Source organism: Equus przewalskii, chromosome X (assembly GCF_037783145.1).
Source record: "Equus przewalskii isolate Varuska chromosome X, EquPr2, whole genome shotgun sequence".
Classification (NCBI taxonomy): Eukaryota; Metazoa; Chordata; class Mammalia; order Perissodactyla; family Equidae; genus Equus; species Equus przewalskii.
Window position 1 is genome coordinate 100234074 of NC_091863.1, and position 24179 is coordinate 100258252.

General features: G+C 35.9%; 1 protein-coding gene across 2 annotated transcripts in view; it reads right to left on the minus strand.

Moving 5' to 3' along the window:
- Positions 1 to 24179, minus strand: part of TENM1 (teneurin transmembrane protein 1) — a 735430-nt gene that overhangs the window by 284725 nt on the left and 426526 nt on the right. For both annotated transcript variants that reach the window (XM_070604355.1, XM_070604354.1), the window contains exon 7: positions 14717 to 14955. In XM_070604355.1, the coding sequence (XP_070460456.1) occupies positions 14717 to 14955 (239 nt within the window). The remainder of the gene's footprint in view (positions 1 to 14716; positions 14956 to 24179) is intronic.

The following is a 24179-nucleotide window of genomic DNA, read 5'->3' on the forward strand; positions in this document are numbered from 1 at the left end:
CTATCTTATTGATTCTGCCTTTTTAGGCCTTCTATATACTTACCAAGTTTCTGTCCACATGACCAGTCTTGAATAGAGAGTGGTGGGTTAAAATTTCCTATTAGTTGGTTTTGTCTATTTCTCCTTGCATCTCTTGTAATTTCTGCTTTATAAAGGCAGTTGTTTCGTTATTTGTGCAGATAGCCATTGCTTTTTATAGAATATCCTCTTTGTTGTGTTTCATGGTTTTTGACCTGAGTCTTACTTTGCCTGAGATGAGGATTATAAGCCTTGTTTTTTCACTGCTTCCATTTACCTGGCAAAACCTTTACTTATCCTTTAACTTTTAGTCATTTCTGACTCTTTCTATTTCAGGTGTGTCTCTTGCAAAGAGCATAGAATTAGGTTTTGCTTTGTGAACTATTTTGAAAATCTTTTCCTTTTAATAGGCGAGTTAAACTCATTTACATTTATTGATGTGACAGATACATTTGGTCTCAACTCATCATATTATTTTATGTTATATTTACAGTGTTAAGTTAATTTTATTGTATTTCTTTATGTCATTTGTTTTCTTTTGTTTTTTAAAATTTCTTTTGATATTTAAGAAGGTTTGCATTTTTGTTCTATTGACGACCTTTATGCTATTACCTTTTATAATGCCCTTAGTCCCCCTTCTGCTTGCTTGACCTTCTACTATTTGGTTTGTCAGCCTGAAATTATATTCTTTGACTCTTTATGTGACAATCAATGAGTTGATTTTACTTTCTCCTTTTCTCTTCTTTTCTCCTTCCAGTTTCAGCTACATTATTACTACATTATCAAAATATATAACATTTTCAGATTATTTTTCCATCCTTGTCCTCATCTTTGTTTTAATCTCAAATCTACAATTAAGTAGCTCTAACGTTCACCAGCAGCCCTTTTGCCAAAGTTTCCCTCATTATCTCTTAGTTGGGTTTAGTTTGTTCTCTAAATCATAAGTCAGCAAATTACAACCTTGGCCAAATCTGGCTCACGGCCTGTTTTTGTATGGCCTAAGAGCTAAGAATGGTTTTTACATTTTTAAATTGAAAATGTAAAAAAAAAAAAGATTAAAAGAAATCAAGAGACTAATGATACTTTATGATGTGAAAATTTTATGAAATTCAAATTTCAGTGTTCATAAATAAAATTTTATTGGACATAGTCACACTCATTTGTTTACATATTGTCTATAGCTGCTTTTGGTTATAAGCTAAATAGTTGTGACAGAGACTGTATGACCTTCAAAGCTTAAATTATTTACTATCTGGTCCTTTACAGAAAATGTTTGCTGACTCCAAGTCTAGCAGGGCTTGTTAGTACAGTATTCCCTGGGTTCTTGCAGGTTTAAAACTGTTTTTCTATACCCTTAATAATTCAAACAACTTTTTTGAATAAAATCCTTGGCTCACACTTCCTTTCTTGAGTTATTTGAAAATGGTGCTTTACTCTTACCTTGCTTTGTCTGTTGTCAAGATGTCTGATGCCAACCGAAACTTCTTTCCTTTGTAAATGGCTCCTCCCACTCCAAAGCCCAGGGGATTATTATTTTTTTTCTGTCATTAAAGTCTACTATTTTTACTTGGATATGACTTGTAGTTGACTGTTTTGAATCAGTTTTCCAAGGTACTTTTGGTTTTTCCCTTCATACTTGCAGTCAGGTCTTTTATTTCAGGAAAGTTTTCTTTGATTATAGTTTTAAGTATTAGTTCTATTTCATTGTTTAGTTTTGCTTCACTAAGAGCTACAATTATCTGTAGTCTGGATTTCTCTGCCTATCTTCCATATCAATCATTTTGTCTGGTCTCTTTTACCTCTTTATTTCAACCTCATTGTCTTTGCTATTCTAGTGCCTTTCCTCATTGCATCTCATTATATTTTCAGATCTTGTCTCTCTCGTTGTCATTCAGTGTAGTCCTCATTTTCAATATGGTTTTGTCTTTTTCTTAAACTTATTTCCTAAGTTCAGTCAACTCTCATTTTGCATCTTCTTTTTGCACATTTCTGTTCCCAGTTTTAAAATTTATCATTTGAGTTTTTTTTTCATATCTTCAAATGTTTGTTTAAGGATACCTAATTAAGTTTAAGATGTTTTATTGCAGTTTTCTCCTGCTTTGGGGGTTGTTATTTGGAGAGGTTTTTCACCAGCTGAAATAATTGATTCTTATTTTCTATTTTCTTCTTATAGAGCTTTGCATGGATGTTGTCTGTCTTTTTACGTTCTTTCTGAAATATTTTATTTCCCTGGATCAGCAAAAAGCTGTACGCAGATAAGAGTCAGGAGTTTGGGTGGCTTCCCAGATTACTAGATTTCTTAGTTCTTATTAAAGTGCAATTTTTAAAATCAATGATACATTTTGGATAGAGGGTTTGGTATTTCCCTTCATTTTATGATTCACCTTTATTTCTGCAGGACCCCAAAATTCTACTTCTTGCTTCCTTCTTTTCCTTCACCATCAAGCCTCTGAGGGACACTTCCTCCAAGTCAGTGCCTCTACACGTTGCCTTCCCAAGGCTACCAATCCTAGTTCTATGTGCTTTAAAGTACATTCTTTTCAATTTTCAGTAGCAAGTGTTCTCAAATGCTAAGTCTGAGATCTGTTCTTTTTGTTTCTTTGTTTCTCTCCAAAGGCCCAGTACATAGTTGTTTATCCCAGTTGTAAGTCCTTCTAGTTCTTCTATGTGGGATGCTGCCACAGCATGGCCTGATGAGAGATGTGTATGTCCGTGCTCAGGATCCGAACCAGTGAACCCTGGGCTGCTGAAGCAGAGTGCGTGAACTTAACCACTACGCCACTGGGCTGGCCCCTGAAATCTGTTCTCAGCAGCTGTCCACTAAGGGTCGAACTTCATTTTAATGAGTTTTATTTGATCATTTCTGCCATCACTAGGCCCCGACTCTCATATCTTCTCTTCCATTTAGTCTATATCTGACCCTTGGCTCTGGCATGGGCTAAAGAGCTAGTTCTGCTTCTTTTGGCTGTTTACTTCTCTACTTATGTATAATCTCAAGTGTGTAGACTTCTCGGTCTCCAAGTTATGCTATTGAAGTGAGTTATGTGTGGTTTTATTTGTTTTCCTTGTTGATTTGAATTTCTTTTTGGAGGATGGTGTTGAGAGATTTGGATCTAAGGGGCCAACGTTATTCTACAGGAATTCAGAAGTCAATATTAATATCTATTTTTACATTTATATAATACATATGCAGACACATACACCTGAACATTTTGTTCCCAGTGTCTACAGGACATTTATTTGAAATGAATCTCTAACAATGAGGATGTGTTATAATTTTACCTGCCTAGTGTTCTTTATGTTCAGTTCCACGCATCTATGAGATAGTTGGCCATGGTTATGGCTACCATTTATAACTGTGAACAGGGACAGATTTACTAATATGGTGACTGTGCTGTGTTTTCAGGTGTATTTTCCTGCCTTTTGCATAATATCTCCTCTTAAACTTCTAATGACAGGAAATTCATTATGAGTATCTCATTTCTTTGGCTTAAAGTAGTGATGGCAAATATATTTCAACGTCTGAGTGAACTCTAACTGCAGAATCTAGACTCAGCAGGAGTCTAGATTTGTTTGTTGCACTGGATTACTTATATCTTCCATGGGTCTGGGACAGGGAAGAGATAACATTAATGTCAGGGAAATCCCTGACATTCTCGGCTCACGACTTTGTCTTCTGTTAAAACACAAATAATCCTAGGGAGCTATAACACATGTCTTGGTCACAGCCATTTTTACATTTACATTTCATTTACATTTTCAGTGTGAATTATCTTATTACACAGGTTGCAAGCTTAAATGCCTACCCAGAAGGAAGGCAGGTAATATCAAACAGTGAAGAGGGCAGAATGGGTACTCTGATGTACTGGAGAGTTCATGGGGCTTTTGGGACCAGCCTCTATTTAGCCCCAGTTGATGGTTGTCATATTGTTTTTGCCAAACGAAAGACTAGAATAGTGCCTGGCACATAGGTACTCAATAAATGTGTGGGCGAGTAGGTGAATGCAGGTCTGGGTGTGCCAGATGTTTCTATTTTTCTAGAAATTTTATGTAAACCAGAGATTTTATGTAAAATCTCTAGATGAGTTTTTAAATTAGTTGACAACACTTGACAAATTCTATATGTGCCAAGCAAAAATATATACTTCATCAGATTCACTTCTGAGTTCAAGTTTTATTAGAGAGTAGAAGACAGAACTAGGTTTCTGATTTGGGGAATGGAGCGAAAAGGGAGATGTAGACTGCAGGCTTTGGTAAAGAAACAATGGAGCTGGAAGGCTGAAATAGTGATTGAGCCCATGACCTTGCTCTCATTAGCAGGAATGCTACTAAGACAGTCAGTGAGTAATCTAAATATTTTTGTTTCTTTCCTACCTACTCAAATCACAAAAGACACACGCACTATAATTTCCCAGAAAAATAGGACTATATTCATCAGTTTGCTGTGTATGCTAATAATTCTGTTTCTTGTGGATTAAAAGACACATATCACTGGTCTCTATAAACTCCTCATGTTATGATTTTTTGAAAGTTCATTTATATATTTCATCTTCATTGCCCATTGAATCTCTTATTTTTAAAATTTAGCTTTTTCCCCTCTGTTGATGGATACTTCTCTCTACATTTTATATATCACTGATTCACAAGACCAGATTGGTACCTATCAGCAAGGAGAGTTATGCTAGCTAGTCCAAGGGCTGGATTTGGTCAGAGAAACCAAACTAAAAACGTGCAGCAGACAGGAACAGAAACCAAAGATACTAATGGTTTGTTTGGGTTTTGTTCAGTCTTGGAACAGGCTGTGTTTTAGGCATGACAAAGAAAGGATCTATTTGTACCATCTGGCTTTCAAATACTCCCACAGCTTTGTATGTTGGTAAATCTTAACTAGTGCCATCACTCCAATATCCTATATGATAATCCTTGAGCACGTGCTGTTATAGCCTGGAGTAGCACTGAGCATGTGCAGTGCTTTACCACATTTTCCCACTGGCGTAAAAATGTTCATCTCCAAAAAACCAAATAGGTCAACTAAGTTCAAAAGTCATCTGACCCTTCAACTGCTTATGGACTGACCGAGGCTAGCTTTACCGCCAAGGTCAAGGATATAAAAAACTTCTCGGCTCTCTGCTAGGTGGTGAGGAAACTACTCAACTATTTAATAGCTTCAGAGGATTTGGATTCATCAGGATTCTATGTCTAGAGGTAGCTCATGATTGATCTTTAACAAAACCACTCCATTTCACTTCCCCTTTTCTTTTCATAGCACAGTATACTTGTTTCTAATTTCTTGACAACTGGTAACTCTCTTTCCTATGCATTGCTCAGCTAGTATTAACTTGCTTGTTTGTTATGAGTAAAGTCAAATATCTTCCAACTCCTCTCTCCATTTAATATTATTTTCATTTAACTCCACAGTTTTATTAGTTAATTCTGCAAAGTATTTGGAAATATGGTATACACAAAACACATTTATGTGGTGTCGTTATTTGCCATATTTAATATCTATGTCTAATTAAAATTAAAGTTCAAGATTAAAGGGAATCTAGGCTCTTCCTTCCATGAACGAAGGGCAAAACTGAATTAAGAACCTTGTCTATAACATAAACAGCAAGGCTAGTTGATTTGGTGAAACTTATGAATATCAAAGAGCAAAATCTGTACCAGGTGGTAGAGCAGCATAGATTGCTTGCTGTCAAAATCACATTTGTATTCATTTTTGGCCACAGCCACAACTAATTTATCTGAGAGCTCAACAACCTCCTCTGATATTCTATGTACAGATGCTAGAGCCTTTGGTTTCCTGGTCATTGGATCAGGATACTGAGCTTGTTTAATATAAAAGAAACGAGTGGGAATCAAGAGTTTTTTACAAAGCACCGTATCATATGTTTTTGTTTCCAGTTAAGGATTTCCCGTTGCCACATTCAACCTGATAATCAGACATTTGTGAGGCCCTTCCTTAGAAACTCTCATGATAGGCAATTACTCAAGTAGTTAACTATGTGTTATATAACGTCTACATTAACTAGATTGGCAACGTTATGATGAGGTTTTGATCAGCAGAAAATTACAATGGGTTATCTCGGACTCTCTTCATTTGTTCATTATTATCCCATAGAAATCATTAAGAGCCCTAGAGGAACAGCTCTTGAGGAACCATACTGTGATCTGGAATTCCACATGGGTCTTGCCTATATTGGAGGATCCAATATAATGTAGTGCTCTTATTTAAATACTATCTATACTTTGGTGGGCTTGTGTGTCTACCCAGGGAAGACTACCTTGTGGGATTATACCTAGCCAAGAATCTAGCCTTCCCTGAGCAAATGATTCATCTGAAAGGAGTTCCTCATATATGTTCCTTACATAGGTCTAAAACATATAGAGGAATCATATTTTTCTGCTGAGTCTGAAATCTAAAATTCTGATATATTACCCTCCACCCATTCCATCCTAGCTATTTGGCACACTCATAGCTGTAAATACCCTACAATATCATCAAGATCTCTTGACACTTGGACCCATCTCTTGTTTTGCATTCCATTAGCTTCCTCCCCCTATTTTCCTTCCCTACTAAGTTTGATCCTTTGGCTGATTGCTTCAAAAACTTTGTCACCAGCAACTATAATTTCCTTATCCCTTTTGTCTTCTTGTTGCACTTGCCCTGCAAGCCTCCACCTTGGTGCAAACAATAAATAGTCCTTATTTTACTTAATCACTCTTCTTGAAACACTCTATGTATTGGTCTCCCCACATCAGCCCTTTACAAATATTTTAGTCCCTGAACCTCTTTATGCTCTTAAAAATTACAGAGAACATCAAAGAGATTTTGTTGATGTTATATTCATCAATAACTTTTAAAAGTATTTATTAATTTATTGAATAACAATAAACTATTATATTTTGACATAAATAATATATTTTACAATAAATAGCTATATTTTAGAAAACCAAAAAAAATTATGAGAAGAGTGACATTGTTTTAGGTCATTGAAAATCTCTTTAATGTCTGGCTTAATAGAAGACAGCTGGATTCCCATATCTGCTTTTGCATGCAATCTCTTGTGATATCACATATCATGTGGCCTCTGGAAAACTCCACTGTACACTCATGAGAGAATTGTAGTGAAAAAGATAAATCATGTCTTTGTGTATTATGAAAACAGTTTTACTTTGTGGACCCACTGACAGATCTTGGGGCCCCAGTAGTCCCCAGATCACACATTGAGAACCACTATTCTATCGCCACCATCTGGTAGTTTTCTTCCAACCTCTCTAGTTGCTCTTTCTTAGTCTGCTTACCAGATTCTTTGTCTGCAGCCTTCTTAAATATTAGTGTTCCCCAGAGTTCCAGCCTTCATGTCCTTTTTCTCTTGTCTTACTCCCATGATTTTGGTGTCCTCACAGGTAGATAGCTCTAAAACTTCAGTACTGGATATTTAATAATGTACTAGGTATCTTGACCTGTATGTGTGTCTATTTTCACCCTTAAAACTCTTCTTTCTATATTCTGTCTTGGCTAATGGCGTCATCATCTACCCAGTTCCTAAGCCAGACAACAATTCCTCTTTCTCTTGCCACGTCTAATCAGTTACTAAGTCGTGTGTTTTATCTTCTAAATACTTTGATTCCATCTTCTTCTTCTCCATTCTGAGAAGTTTATGCTCTGACCGTCACTCACCTAGATTACTATTATAGCCTCCTAATTTGTCTTCATGGCTTCGACTTTACAACCCCCTTTGCCCTGCCTGCCAATTCCAACGTCCATACTGCCATTAGGGTGATCTTTCTAGATGTAAATCTGAGCAAATAGTTTTTTTGTCCTAATGAAAAAGCATAAAAATCTCCCCACTTGCTCTTGGAATAAATTTCTGGCTCCTTACCATGGCTTAAAATGCGTTTCATGATCTGCTCCTGCTTACAATCTTCATTTCCTGCCACCCTCCCATATCCTCCATTTTTGCTTCCTCAGGTTTTTCAGTATTCTTGTATTTAATAAAACATATTATGCTTTTTCACCTCTCTGTAAAGGGAATATTGCTGAGCCTCAAATGAATGTGTCTCCACCCTGTAAGATACCACCTCTTAGTTTTGACTGTGATGAATCAGATATTCCGTTGGTGATACTGGCCCTCCCCACTCTGCATGTTCTATATGAAAATTCAGTCACATTTCTGGAGTTTAAAATGGGTTAACCTGCCATCTGTTTCAAAGCCATTGCTCTAATTTAGTTTATTCTTATTCATTTCAGGGTAAGTACAGCTTAACAACTTATGCCATGTGGGTCTAAAAATATTCATATAACATGTCTATATATGTATTATATATGTAATTTAGATGGGGTGAAACTAAGTTAAACAGGAATGAAATTTCCTTTATGCAATAGAATTCAAATTATTTACATTGAAATCAGAGATTTCTAGAGAGAAAATTTTTTTCTGAATTTGCAAGATTGATTCTTTTTTTTTAAAATTGGGATTCATAATAGTTTACATCATTGTGAAATTTCAGTTGTACATTATTTCTTGTCTGTCACCACATAAGTGCTCCCCTTCACCCCCTGTGCCCACCCTCCACCTCCCTTCCCCTGGTAACCACTAAACTATTTTCTTTGTCCATGTATTTGTTTATATTCTGCATATAAGTGAAATCATATGGTGTTTGTCTTTCTCAGTCTGGCTTATTTCACTTAGCATAATATCCTCCAGGTCCATCCACATTGTTGCAAATGGGATGATTTTGTCTTTTTATGGTTGAATAGTATTCCATTGTATATCTATATATATACATATACGATGTCTGTAAGATTGATTCTGGTTGTTCTAAAATTTCATAAGTATGTAAAGTTCCAAAATTACTTATATTCTGTCCAGTCCTCTTTTACTATGCCTTCTAGTGAGTCTTTATCTATTTCACAAAGCCTCATTTTAATTTCCCTACCCAGGCTAAGAAAGTACTGTATGAGAAGAACCTAGTAGGGTGACTGCCTCTCCTTGAGACAACAAAATAATCTCTCGATGCAAGACATATGTTTAGTATCCACTACTCATTCACCCAAGAAATGCTCTCTCTTACTCTGTCTTAAATCCACAGCATGCTAGAGCTCTAAGAGAAAACAGGCACACTATTTGCCTTTCATTAAAATGACTTCATTTTGAGCAACAGGCGCTAACTATGGTTCTGCAAATTAATTGTATGTGACGCAGGTTCTTCCTGTCGTTTTAGTATGTTTAATTTGGATTGAATGTATACTTTTATTTATGACAGGTAAAAGTGCCACTTTACATAGTGGAGATAAAACTTATGGAACATATTACACCAAAAGGTGATGTCCGATGAAAACATAAATCTTTTTAAAAGGAGAGTTCTGATAAAGGCGCGGATGGCAGATTTATAATTAGACGGAAGTTATACCACCATATTCTGGATCCTTGCCTAGGCAGAATGCTAGAAAGTTGGTAGATTCATGGGTAGGAGGCCAAATCAATGCTAACACAGAAATTGCCATCACTATCATGAACAGGTCCACAAGAGTGAATTAGAGCTTTTTAGCATTTTGTGCTGAGTCATTTCTTGAACGTTATAAGCTATAATGCATTTTAATTAAAATGTGTTTCAACCTAGATATGGCTTCCAGATAGAAATATAAAATCATTTGAATGGTCAAAACACCAAGGAAAAGGAAAATTAGTAAAACAAAGGCAAAGTTACAGATACTTTAGACCAGGCAGAAGGAAACAGCAAACTCATTAGAGGATTCTTGTGAAACAGATAGTCCAGCTCTGAGCAAATTGTTTTAGATGACTTTGGGAAGAAGGGAAATAAAACTAGCTCATGTTAGGATAAATTATATGCTTATTATGCTTACCTTGGCTCATATTAATAATCCTAATAATAACCCTGTTCCACTAACAATAATCATTAATCTTTATTTAGATCTGCAAGGCAATGTCCTGGGTGTTTTACATGTTTCATTCCATTTAATTAAAAAGAAAATCCATGAGGAAGGTATTACCAACATTCCCATTTTATAGATGAAGAAACTGAGGCAAAGAGGCATTAATGAAGCTGCTAGTAAGTGAAAGACATGGTTTTTGGTTAGCACATTTATCTACATTTAGTAAACTTTGTGTGGAGAGGCACTGTGTATTTAGATTTAACGGAAAAAACTCCATTTCTATTTTCTCCATTAAAAAAAATCCAAGTTCTTGAATTTTCCAAAATCATAATTTGCCATATTACATTTTATGTTTCCCTATATTGTGAGGTATTTGTACTTTCCTTGTGAGGAGGGCAAAATGAACACACATGACTCCTCTCATTCTATCATTTTGAGTACTTTCTTGCTCCACCATAATAACAGTCCCAGAAAGCAGGGCAATTTGGACTAGTATAAAGGAGAGAGAAGAAAGCACTAACATCAGTGTTACTCAATTTTGGTGCAGAGAGCAAGGGGAAGCAGGAGCTTTCCTCTCTTGAATAGTTTCATCCCTAAACTTTTGATCAGAGAATTGGGCTCATTATTCTCTCTCTCCTAATTTGTATTAATATCAATTCTGGTCAACTTTCTACATGTGGGCTATATAGAATGTCTTGGCAGGGAGATTTATGGACTTAAGTTATTTCATCTATAGAGTCTGGATGTTACCCTTATCCCCTGAAGGTGATATGAATCGCCACTAATTTCATGGTAAAGGAAAAGGAACATCGATGTCATTAACTGATGATATTGGGTTTGAGAGCCAGAAATCCCTACTCCCCAACTCATTCAATGCAACAGCCCACTTGACCCCAGACACAGTGTATTCCTGTGAGTTTTTATTGCCTGTGAGTTTCTATTGCCTCTTATACAAACTGCTGACTGTGGAGAAACTTGATCAAAAGCTCAAAGATTGCCAGAGAAGCCGTGTTTGTGCCCTTCACAACCATTGATGAAGTACCTTAACCTCGCCTTCTCTTGATGCCTTGCATATGGTCATCTGTCTTCCTGACTACTACTTCATATGGCTTATTTGCAAATTCAAGCAAATGTGCTTCTGACTGGCACTGATACATCACTGATGCCAAAATATCAGAGAGGATGAAGCATAAGGACATATTTTTTGATTCAGATGGAAAATATTACAGATTTATGGGAAAGTGATGACAATAGGAATTCCATGATATCTTCATATAATCAGTATCTTTCCATGCCTCCCTAAACCAAATTTTATGACATCAAAACTTACTCAAAGGAATTATTCTCTTGCTGACCCAAAAGGTATAGTGGGTAGGTGTGGGGATGGGGCTGGTTGCCTGAACAACCCTGCTCTGGCTATTCACATGCTGGATTTCCACTGCTTTCGAATGACCACTTACAGAGCCATAATGCACACAGTTGTCTATTGATGTCCCATTGATATCGATGTGATTTTCCCTAGTGGATTGAGGGCAGCACAGCATACAGCCATTAGTATCTAAAGGTTATGTATAATGGATAATAGAGGAAAATGAAACAGCAGAAAGGAATTTGCACGGGAAACAGAAGCAGTAAATAGTTTCAGCGAAAGATTTTACTTGGGTTATACAGCAACTACAAAAGAGATTGAAAAAAAAAAACGATGACTCTTACAGACTCAGCAAGAGTTGAGAGTGATATGGTTTCATATTTTGAAATATAATACTTTTTTATTTCAACCACAGAAAGCCATTTAAAAATCATCTTGTATGTTATGGTTCTTATGTGACATCCTTCACCTGAGTGCCTATTTATGAATTCTTACTCTACCCTCCTGAGGTGGTCAGCAATATGGCACAGATGGGGTAAATCAAAGAAGAGATTTTAACTGATTTATCCAAAGCCACATAATGTCCAGCTCATGAAAAAACTAGAAACAAAGTTATAGAGTTTGCCATTAACATCCCTCATTTTCAACCCATTCAACCTACTATGTTAGCATTTAGCCTTATCTTTTCGTGTCTAAACAATCTCACAGTAAATGATTTCAACAGATATCTCCCACCAATTAAGAAATCTTAGTTGTACTCCCTGTTGCAATGTATGACCTGGTAAATCTAACTTAATTTGTAATTTAACATGAAAAAAAAATTGTCTGGTGGATTTATTTAGTCGACCAAGAAGTAAATGAGCTGCAAAGTTTACTGCAGTGTAGACAGGTAGCCAAGGCCTAGTGCTCAAGAGTATGTGCTCTGGAGTCAGTCAACTCTGGCTTAAAGCTCAGGATCCCCACTTCTTGAATACTACTTCATATGGTTTATTTGTAAATGAAGTGTGATGTGACCTCTTAATTTCAATGTGGCCTCTATGTGACCTCTTACCATTGCTATGTCTCAGTTTCTTCATTTATAAAATATGTTTAATGCTAATAGCTACCCTTAAGATAAGTGTGGGAATTAAATGAGCTAATATAAGTCAAGTGCTTAGCATAATTCAGTTTTTCAATAAACTTTTATCAAGAGAACAGCCAGGCACTGTTCTTGGTGTTGGGATACAGATATGAATAAAATGGTTAGTTCTGAGAACCAGTGCATTTTAATAGTGAACAAAATTATAAAGATAATAACGGCAACAACAACAATATTTACATTTATAGTATACTTACTATGTTTTAGGCACTATTCCAAGTTTTTAGATTATATTACCTCATTTAATTCTCATAGCAAACCTATGTTATAGGTACTGCTTTAGGCTCATTTTACAGATGAGGAAATGGAGGCTTTGAAAGGTTAAATAATTTGCCCAAGGTAACATGCCTAATAAGTGGCAGAAGGCTGAAAATCCATGCTCCTAACTATTGTACCAAATTGCCTTAAGTATCATGTCAAATTTACATGCCATTGTTAACCCTATAGAAAAGGCAGTCCTGGAAATGACTGAAATGTTCTACTTTCACTTATGACATGAATAAATATACAATCTAATTAAACAAGTCTCAGAGTATATAATACAATTTTTGATACAAGAGTGGCCATTGTAGTAAATTTAAACAGAAACAGAGGTTTGAACACAGTATAAACCTATTAATAGCTTACTATTACCTAGATTTATTTATACCAGGGGTTAAGTCTTGTATCTAAAACATTATATGTATTTAAACTTCTCAAATTACTCCTTGTTTTGAATATTACATATTAAATCATGTTTGTGGTACTTTCTCATCTCCAACCTTCATTCCTTCAGCATTATTTCTCATTACAGGCTATTACAGACCAAATAAACACACATGAGGGGTTGCCCTGAAATGTCTGAGATAAAAGACACATTTTTATATTATAGGGTAATATTATCCACATTTAATAAAGCATTATTCAAATATATTCAGATTGCATGATGAAAATATAAAAGAGATAATCATGAACACCAATACAGGTTATGATACTATACTTTTGACATTATCAGTGACTTCCCTACAGAACATATTTGTTTATTTACTTACCATTCTCTATGCCATGACTCCTATAAAAACTAGTTATGTGAACTTTCTTATTGTTCACAGTTTGAATAAATCAGAATCAACCAAACTAATTCTTTTTTTTTTTTTTTTGAGGAAGATTAGCTCTGAGCTATCTGCTGCCGATCCTCCTCTTTTTGCTGAGGAAGACTGGCCCTGAGCTAACATCTGTGCTCATCTTCCTCTACTTTATAAGTGGGACGCCTACCACAGCACGGCGTTTGCCAAGCGGTGCCATGTCCGCACCCGGGATCCGAATGGGCGAACCCCAGGCCGCCGAAACAGAATGTGCACACTTAACCACTGTGCCACCGGGCTGGCCCCAAACTTAATTCTTTATAATTATAAAACAATTTAAATCCCTTTTTATCTACCTCTCAGAATCGCATTCATTGTATCTTAGTGGGCAATCCTGCTTCAATTAGGAATTGGGGTTAAATCTGAAAAGAAGTTACTAGTGATATACTTGGATAAAATTTATTCTCTTAGTGCTTCCGCAAAATACATGTTTCTTAAGTTAATTTACATTTTAGACTGCAGAACCAGTCAAGCAAGGAAATTAATGTTCAGTCAAAATAAAATGCCATCCAGAAAAATCAATACAATTTGCTATCAAGTGAGGGTGACTTTAATCAGTGTGACTCAAGACCAACAATATTTTTCTTAAAAATGGAAGATTGCCTCACAACTGTTTTCTCCTTCACCTCCCCAAACATAGTATCCACACAATTGTAGAACCATTTACCTTGTGAAAATAATAATACCTTTTTTAAGTCCCAGGTAAAACTGAATTCTTGGAAAGAAATTATGCACTAGATATTCTGATAGCTTCCAAATGACTACTACTTTAATGAAATCGGTACCTGAAAATTTGGTAGCAGTATTATTGTTTAACTATAATTTAAGAAGCTATTGTAGATTGGTACTTATGACTTCTAATGAGTAAACCATAGCAACCTTTTAATTGAAGCGAAAATGGTTAACTACAGTAATTGCAATCAATAAGACTGCATTTGTAGTATAAATATTTCTTCTCAAAGAGCATTCTTTACTCTCTTCAGCAGTATTTAAGGTTAAGAAGTGCCAAAAAAAACCTAATTAGAAATCTATTTGTTATTTATAATGCTAAGCCTTGGTTCAAATTTGTAGGACTCAGTTGAGAGAGAGTCTCCCACCCTCACCACAAGCAAAACAAGACTTTGATTAAGAGGAAAACTGATATATGGGGGAAAAAAAGGGCTTACCAATCACATAGGCTAGTAACAAAGCCAAAGTCACTGTGATTGCAGTGGCGCTCAAGGCCGTGCACTTCCAATTGCAGCACCTGTAAGGTTTGTTAAAGGTAAAGGCAGGTCTGGAAAAAGTGCTTCGAGGAAGTGGCCTCGGAGGGGGCGAGTACACGGTATTGGACGTCAGAGGGTAGTTCTGACTGGCTGCACTGAAGATAGCCGAGGAACCAGATCCGTGTTTGAACAGGAAATGCCTGCGAAGAAAAGACAAAAGTTTGGGCTATAAAAACCAAGGCCAGTTGCTACAAAAACACAATCTCCACTAATTTCAAACAATCAGGCTATGACAAAGCTCAGGGGAACTGGGAGGGGCTCAACAAAATTTTCATATACCTAAGATTTAACTCCAGATTGCCATTGGTGGTCTCCCTTTTGTTTTCTCATTCAGATCCTTCAGAAGAAGAAAGAGGGTTTCTGTTCCCTGACTTGCTGGCTAGTGAATTTCTCAAACTCTGAGCGTTAACATTCTGCATTTGGTGTTAATTCTCTATATTGCTCCCTTTCATTAAATGTGATACTCAAGAGTTGATTCAAAAACAGAAAGGGAATTATCCTTGGGCATTTTGGTAATCTGAACAGCCTAGAAACCAGTATTTTTATTCAGAGATTAACTTTTACGGATATATTTTCACTGAATATTTTATTATAAATACTGTCAAACATACAGTCAAGTTGAAAAAATTTGATAATGAACACACATATACTCACCAACTAGATTCTACGGTTAACATTTGACTATACTCACTTTTTCACTTATCTGTCCATCTCCTGTCTTCATCCATCAGTCTATCTTAGTCTTTAAGCATTTCAAAGTAAATTGCATACAGCAGTACACGCCCCTCCACATATTTCAACTTGCATATTATTATCTAGAGTTCAACGTTTTTTTTTACAGATTATTAATGTCAAATTTATACACGAAGAGTTCGTGTTTTTTAGATTCTACATATAAGCGAGATCCTACAGTATTTGTCTTTCCCTGTCTGACTTATCTCGCTTAGCATAATGTCCTCAAGGTCTATCCATAAACTTGTAGAAACACAGTGAAAACACAGAGGGTAGAGTGGTGGTTGCCACGGGCTGGAGGATGTGGAAATAAGGTCGATGTTGTCTAAGGGCACAAACTTGCAACCAGAAGCTAATAAGTCCTGGAGATTTACTGAACAGCATAGTGATTATGGACAACAATGCTGCATCATAAACTTCAAACTTGCTAAGAGACTAGATCTTAATTATTCCCACCACAGAAAAGAAATAATAATTATGTGACTTGATAAAGGTGTTAGCTAGCACTACAATGGCAATCATATTGCCATGGATAAATGTATCAAATCAACATGTTGTACACCTTAAACTTACATAATGTTATATGTAAATATATTTCAATAAAAATTATACATGATGGAATGCACACATTTTAAGTGTACATTTGCTGAGATTTGTCAAATACAATCACCTGTGCAACCCAAACCCTTATCAAGATACAAAATATTTCCATCACCCCAGGAAATTCCCTCCAGCCCTTGTAAGTGAACCCTATTCCTATCTCCCAGAGGCCACTACTGTCTTGCATTTTTTTTACCATGCATTAGTTTTGCCTGTCCTATAACTTCATGCTACTCTCATGTTTGAATTACTATAGGATGATTATTGACTGCCCATGACTATTGTAATACGGATGTTTTGTAAACAGTAGTGATTTATTTATATGGAAGGAGTTGCCAAAAACAAATAAATGGAAGCGTGTTTTTCGTTCACATACTTTACACTTATCGAGTGCTAGGTACCATGCACTGTGCTAAACACTCGTCATCTCAGTTAGTCTTCACTCATATGAAACAGGCTATATTATTATCCACATTGTGCATTTAAGGAAATGGAGGCCTAAAGAGGTTAAATAACTTGCCTAAATTCACCTAGCAAGTGAATGACAGAGCCAGAATAGGAACCTAGGTCATTCCAGCTCCAAAATCCTCAATCTTAACCATGCTACTGTGCCGCCTGGGGCAGTAAAATGCATGGCTAAGCAAAACTCATTCTGGTGTACATTCTAAGGTACTACAGCACAAAACCCCTCCACTAAGCAAAGAGCCAACATCACCCTGTACATGTCATATATGCTCAAATTCGGAAGGAAGTAAAATTGTTTTAAGACTGATTTCTAGCGTCCACTTTTAAAGAACAAAAGTATATATATTTAAAGAAAAAAAGAACTCTCTACATGCCGGTTAATGAAAACTATCCACACTGGTGAATTCTGCCTTAGTATCATGAGGTAAAGGCCATTTAAAGGGCTTGGTTGCTGTTGTGGGGAGGGGCAGATGTACAAGCCTTTCTGGAGGGCAATTTGGCATTATGTATCAAAAGACATCAAATATGTCCAATAGTTACGTCTACAGGAATTTATCCTTAGGAAACAATATGTATGAAAATGTGTATAAGAAGTCATTCATTGCAGTGTTACTTATAATGGCAAAAAATAAACACTCAAGTGCTGAATAATGGGTATTTAGTTAAGTAAATTATTTTACAAACACATAGTAGAATACTATACACCATTGCAAATTGTGTTGAAAGACTATCTATTCACTAGGAAAAGTGTTTACAGATAGCACCAAGTGAAAAAAGGTAGGCTTCGAAAGAGTATGGGCAATAGGATATAATTTTTAAAATAAAAAAAATATATATATATACACTCATGGAAAAATAATAATTTGTGTTATCTTTGGATAGTAGGAGTATTTTTTGAAGTTTTCTGCCCTGAGCTTGTATTGCTTTCATAACTAATATCAAAAACGTTGGGGGTGGGGTGAGTGGGAAAAATGCACTGACTAACACCAATCCCCTGCATAGTTGGTTCCACTTATGTGAACATGATTTATTGAGCACCTAGAAAGGCCAGACACCAAACTAGGTACTCTACATGCATTACTTTAATCCTCATATGTCTGTGAGGGTGATACTATTATTCTAATCTTACAGACAATGAAACAGAGACCAAAAGAGGTTTAGTAGGAGTAAAGTGGTCATAGTGGTTATCATAGTAATGATAATTAGAGGTAACATTCATTAAGTGCTTATTTGTACCAGGCATTATCTAAATAATTCATAAAGTACTATCTAATTTAATAACCCCACTACAGTAAGTATCTCCATTTACAGATAAGAAAACCAATACACAGAGAGGTTAAGCAACTTGTCCATGGTCCCGCAGCTAGTAATTGATGAAGTTGAGTTTCCAACCCAAGAAGTTTGGCTCTAGAGCCATTGCTCTTAACCACTACATTATGGTACACTATACTTGGGTTATGCATTTGCGGACACGTTAAGATGTGAATCCAGGCCTGCTAAAGCACAGAAGCAGCCTGCTTTGTGTTGATTTTGGCATGTGGATGATACTGGATTGAGTCATGCTTTTGCCCTGTTTCCTTTGGGATCAATGACAAAATGTGAGGATGATGGCTACAGAATCACAGAGTTGGAAGGGATCTCAGACATCACCTAGTAGCCCAACACCCTCAGTTTGCAGTTAGGGAAACTGAAGCCCAGAGAATAAAAGTGGATTACCTAAAAGTAACATATGTAGTTAATAGCATGAATGAACCTGGAATCAGAGAGTTCCAAAATAGTGTATTTTCATTGCCCTGTGTTACCTGCCAAGCACGGTCTTCACTGGCTTAGCAGAAGGTTCTAATCTCCTGGGTTAATTGAACCAGGCTAAACAAATACAATCTGTTCAAACAGTACTACATAATACATGTCTATTCTTCTGTACTTCACATGTTCTAGTAAATTTTAAAGACTGTATTAGCTATTTTGAATGAACGAGGAAGCATTACAAAGAAGCTACTCTTTAGTTGTTAAGAACCAAAAGGAGTCATTGCTGCTTCTAAAGCTACCTAATTTATCCTCAGAATGGAGAAACAGTATATAGTAGAAATAAGCATAAATATACTTTATTGAAAAAGTGACTTACAGCATTATGCTCCCTCCATTTGATTGCACTTCCTCTTTAGGCCCTGAAATAATCTCCATGTCATAAGGATGTGGATTTCTTCTTTAATGTCTAGTTAGCTCCCCCAGTCTATGTTTTCCCCCTCGGCCATCTAATTTACTAGTGAGCAAGAAGTGTAGCACTTCACAGACAGCATAGTGGAGTAGCCTCCCTGTCTCCGCACCACTGCCTGTGGTTACTCGGGAGGGGACAAAATATCAGTTATGTATAACTGGTCTTATACAGCAATGCTCTGGCATGCTCCTATGGGATAAAAGAGAAACCCAGCAGTATGGCGCCCTTTTATTCAATGTTTGGAGATAAAATCTTTGATCCTTTGCATATTTATGAAGGAGAACAATTGGATTTTTGAGACAATGTAAGTGGCCCAATATGTTGGATATTGATCTGGTTTGGTATATCATTAAGAGGTAGAAGAAAGATCGACAATTGTTGGCTATTATGACAGCAATTACAAGCAATAATCAATATCCCTGAGCACTGTAATTTCATCCTGATATACACCAAAGGATTTCCAAATGCAGTTTCATAAGTAAAATATTACAGCATAATAAAAAAATTCAACAGTCGCAGCAGAGCAACATTTAAACTCATTCATATTTGAGTGGAATCCAAATCACAGTCCTCAGTGAGGGTAAATAATAAAATGAGTTCATCTATTAAGGTTCTTGTTTTCTTATTAACAAGCTCAGATTAAGATTCTATGCCGAAAGTGATCTATACTGTGATGCACCTCATGAAAAACAGCAATGCAAATGCTATGTATTGTCATAGGTTTTGCAGTCCATTGTTGGAAAGTGAAACTATTGCCTGAATGTGTTTTCGTGGTCCCTGGAAAAAGTAGGAGCATAAAGACAAATGCGCAGTGCTAGATTTCAGCTATGTGCTCATAAAATCAAATCATCTGTCTAAGCACATTGCTTCTCCCTGGGGACCTGAGGATATACTAAAATGTTGCTATCAATTTTATACAATTGGGTTTTTTCCACAGAGCAAATGATAAAAATGCAGTTCAAGAGTTTAGTGTAAGTAGTACTCTCCTTTGCATCTGTTTTAATATTCAAGTTCAAATTTAAAAAGGAAAAGCAAGATATTGCCAAAAGGAAATGGGCATATAAGGAAATTGAAAAAAAATATCTTCAAGACTGACGAGACCCAGTGGTGGTAAATGGGAATATAATAAATGCTTCTGGAAGGATTTTAAAATCATCTATAAAAAAGGGGAAAATGTACTCTCTCTTTTTAAACTCCTCACACTACATAATTCTGAGGGTATCTCTTAGCACTAAATAAAGTGATTTAATATGGCACTTAAAATTCTATAGGAAACAGACAGAAATCTACAGCTTTCTAACAACAGATGCATAAATAACCAAAGGATTTTCTCTTTTACATCTTGTAAACATACTTATGAGACGAATATCTAAACCTGTATTCCCTTAAGCCATAAGCATATGACTCATTTTATACTTAGAGGAAGGAATTCAACTTACTTACAGTTAGAAGCTGAGGTTGATTTAAAAAAAAAAAAAGAATAAAAAGGAAGACTGCAACGAAAAGGCCTTGAGTCAAGTTATTAAGGCCAAATCAAATTTAGATAGAATAACGGAATTTAGGTATTTATTCCCTTTTCAAAGAAATTAATTAAATGAATTTTTTGTTGTGATTAAAAAACCCACAAAACCGGGGCCCACCTGGTGGTGTTGTGGTTAAATTCGCACACTCCACTTTGGTGACCCCAGGTTCATGGGTTCAGATCCCAGGCGTAGAACTGCGCACTGCTCATCGAGCCATGCTGTGGAGGCATCCCACATACAAAATAGAGGAAGACTGCCACAGATGTTACCTCGAGGGCAATCTTCCTCAAGCCAAAAAAAAGAGGAAGATTGGCAACGGATATTAGCTCAGGGCCAATCTTTCTCACACACATAGAAAAAAATCCACAAAACTTAAAATTTACCATCCTAACCCTTTTTAAGTTTATAGTTCAACAGTCTTAAGTATATCCACTTTGCCATGAAACAGATCTCCAGAATGTTTTCATCTTGCAAACCTGAAACTATATCCATTAAACAACAACTCCTCATTCCCTCCTCCAGTCAGCCCCTGGTGACTATCCTTCTACCTTCTATTTCTATGAGTTTGATTACTTTAGAAACTTCATATAAGTGGGATCATACAGTATTTGTCTTTTTGTGATTGGTTTATTCCGCTTAACATAATTTCTTGAAGATTCGACGATGTTGTAGCATGTAACAGAATTTCTCTCCTTTTTAAGGCTGAATAATACTCCATTGTATGTATACACATTTTGTTTATCCATTCATCTATCAATGGGTACTTCGGTTGCATCCACCTTTTGGCTACTGTGAATAAAGCTGCTATGAATATGGGCATACAAATCTCTCTTTGAGATTCTGCTTTCAATTCTTTTGAATGTATAGCCAGAAGTGAGATTGCTGGATCATATAGTAGCTCTATTTTTCATTTTTTGAGGAGCCTCCATACTGTTTTTCACAGCAGTTGCACCATTTTACAATCTCACCAATGGTGCACAAAGGTTCCAATTTCTCTACATCTTTACTAACACTTATTTTCTATTTTTTATAGTAGTCATCCTAATGAGCATGAGGTAACATCTCATTGCAGATTTTTTTTTTTGAGGACGATTAGCCCTGAGCTAACATCTGCTGCTAATCCTCTTTTTTGCTGAGGAAGACTGGCCCTGAGCTAACATCCATGTCCACCTTCCTCTACTTTATATGTGGGACACCTACCACAGCATGGCTTGCCAAGTGGTGCCATGTGTGCGCTTAACCGCTGTGCCACCAGGCTGGCCCCTCATTGTAGTTTTGATTTGCATTTCTCTGATGATTCGTGATGCTAAGAATCTTTTCATATGCTTGTTGGTTGTTTTTATATCTTCTTGGAAGAAATGTCTATTCATAGGTATTTATTTTTATACCTTCAAAAAACATGAGAAAATACCAATATGGGTTAGCCCCATTTTCTTCTCTGACAAAAATATCTAGTGAAGTTTTGTAGAAAAGTGTGGTTACTGGCTAAGATATCAACCTCAACATCTCTAGTTTTGCTTTAATAGCCCATTCCTGATATCCCTTTTTAGGATAAATACTCTTAAAAGAAGAGTCTTCTTGAACCTAAATCGCCTTATCAACTTGGACAATCTCCGGGGGTAACAAATTGTATTCCTCTACTAACAGCTACATAGAGGAGGATTTCATTTTATATGTCCTAGGGTTCTTTCTTCCAAATTTTAAGCCACCCTGTCCATACATCCCCTCTGGACCTTATATGCTAAGTGTTCATACAAAGTCTATATTCTATGTCATTCATAATTGTTACGAGTTTTCTTTTAAGAGTTTTGGGATACCTATTTATGTCTTAATTTTTCTAGGCTTAAGCCTTAGTTCTACAACCTATTTTTAAATGGCAATACTCTATGGTCTTTATTGCTATTCTTGTGATTTTTCAAGTGGGGTAGTTAGCAACTAATGGAAAAGCTCTTTTTAAAATCTTTTTGTGGTTATTATTCTTTCTCTTCTTTTTGTTTTTCCTTTTTCTGTGAGGAAGATTGGCCCTGAGCTAACATTCATGCCAATCTTCCTCTACTTTGTATATGGGATGCTGCCACAGCATGGCTTGATGAGTGGTGTGTAGCGTCTGCGCCTGGGATCCGAACCTGTGAACCCCAGGCCACTGAAGTGGAGCAAGCGAATTTAACCACTATGCCATCAGGCTGGCCCCTTCCCTCTCTTCTTTTAATCAGAAGTAATATCTGTCCTACCTGGATTATATATTTTCTTGAAGGTAGGAATCAATTCTTAATTTTTAGGTAAATTGTCTCATACTTCAAAGGTACTCAATGAATATATATTGATTTGCATGATGCCTTTGCTCGTTCTAAAAGGTTCTTGATTCAGTGTGCAGAATAAATGAGGCTTGGATACTCTAAAATAAGTGTTTACTTGTGAACAAATATCTCTTGGTTTATTGAATGTAAAAGGACAGCTATAAGCTTCCATTTCATTTTCATATAATCTAAAAGATACAAATGAGTCAAAGAAATAGTTAATTCATATTTCATCTCTTTTTGTGAGCCATTCAGGTAATGAAAGAATTACTGTTAATAAAAAATACTAATAATTAGAAATAATCACTGTTCATGATAATGACAACAACGACTATTTACTGAACATCTTCGATTTGCCAGGTACTCTTCTAAAATACTTTGTGTTTTTTTCTCATTGAATTCTTACAATAACCCTATAAGGTAGATGATATTATCCACATTTCACAGTTCAGGAGGTTGAGGCTCAGCTATTAAGGTTAAATAACTTTCCCAAGGTCACACAACTGGTAAGCGATAGAGTTGGGAATCTACTTCAGTTTTGTTGGTTACTAGAACATTAGCTACATGAGAACAGGAATGTCTGTCTGTCTTATTTACTGCTGTATTCCTAGCATCTAGAACGGTGCTCAGCAAACAGAGTGCCCAGCTCAATAAATATTTTTAAATCCATGCATGAACAATTAAACCCATTTACTTAACCATTGTGCACATATTAACTCATGATATCACTGATGATGCTAATGATTAAGGTAATAAAATCTTCCTAATTCACATGATCATCTGACATTTCTCTTTTCAAAATGAATATATACAAGCTTAGTATTCCACTGAATATGTTTTTATGGAAATATTTCTTTCAATTCCTAAAATTACAGAAATGACAAAATGTTATCAGGAGGGTACATACTTATCATTATGAAAGTGAGCTGTCATGTCTCCCTGTTTAGAATATGGGGGACATCAGAAAGTTTTTCATGCAAGAATGTATCAGACTTTCCTATATAAATTATAGATTTCTGTAACAGAATATTCAGAGACAAGTTTGAGCTAGGTGTGCTGGCATAGATAGATAAATGCTAGAGAAAGAAAATACTACATACTCTGTAATGTTTTACTAAGTTGCTTTAGTAGGTCTCAAAATAAATTAAAATAAACAACTATCTGCCACTTCAAAATGATGTCCTTTCAAACCACTCTCTCATTCTCTTTCTCCGAGTTAGATCCATGCTCTGTAGATGTAACTTTAATTTAAAAATTGATATTAAAAAGCCTTACACCAGTTGAAGGGTAAATATCAAATTAATATTTTCTATTAATGCAAATGTTCCTGTATTAAAAGGCTCAGGCCAATATATCGAAACTATTTACTTAGATAAGTAAGCTTACCATTTTTTCATTCCTTTTATACTTAATAGTAATTTAGGTCCTGAGATATGGTGTGGAAGCTATAATCCTTTCAAACTAGAAAAACTTTGGAAAGCTATTGGTGGATGAGATTTTCAATCCTCTTATGATTTTATACATCTTCT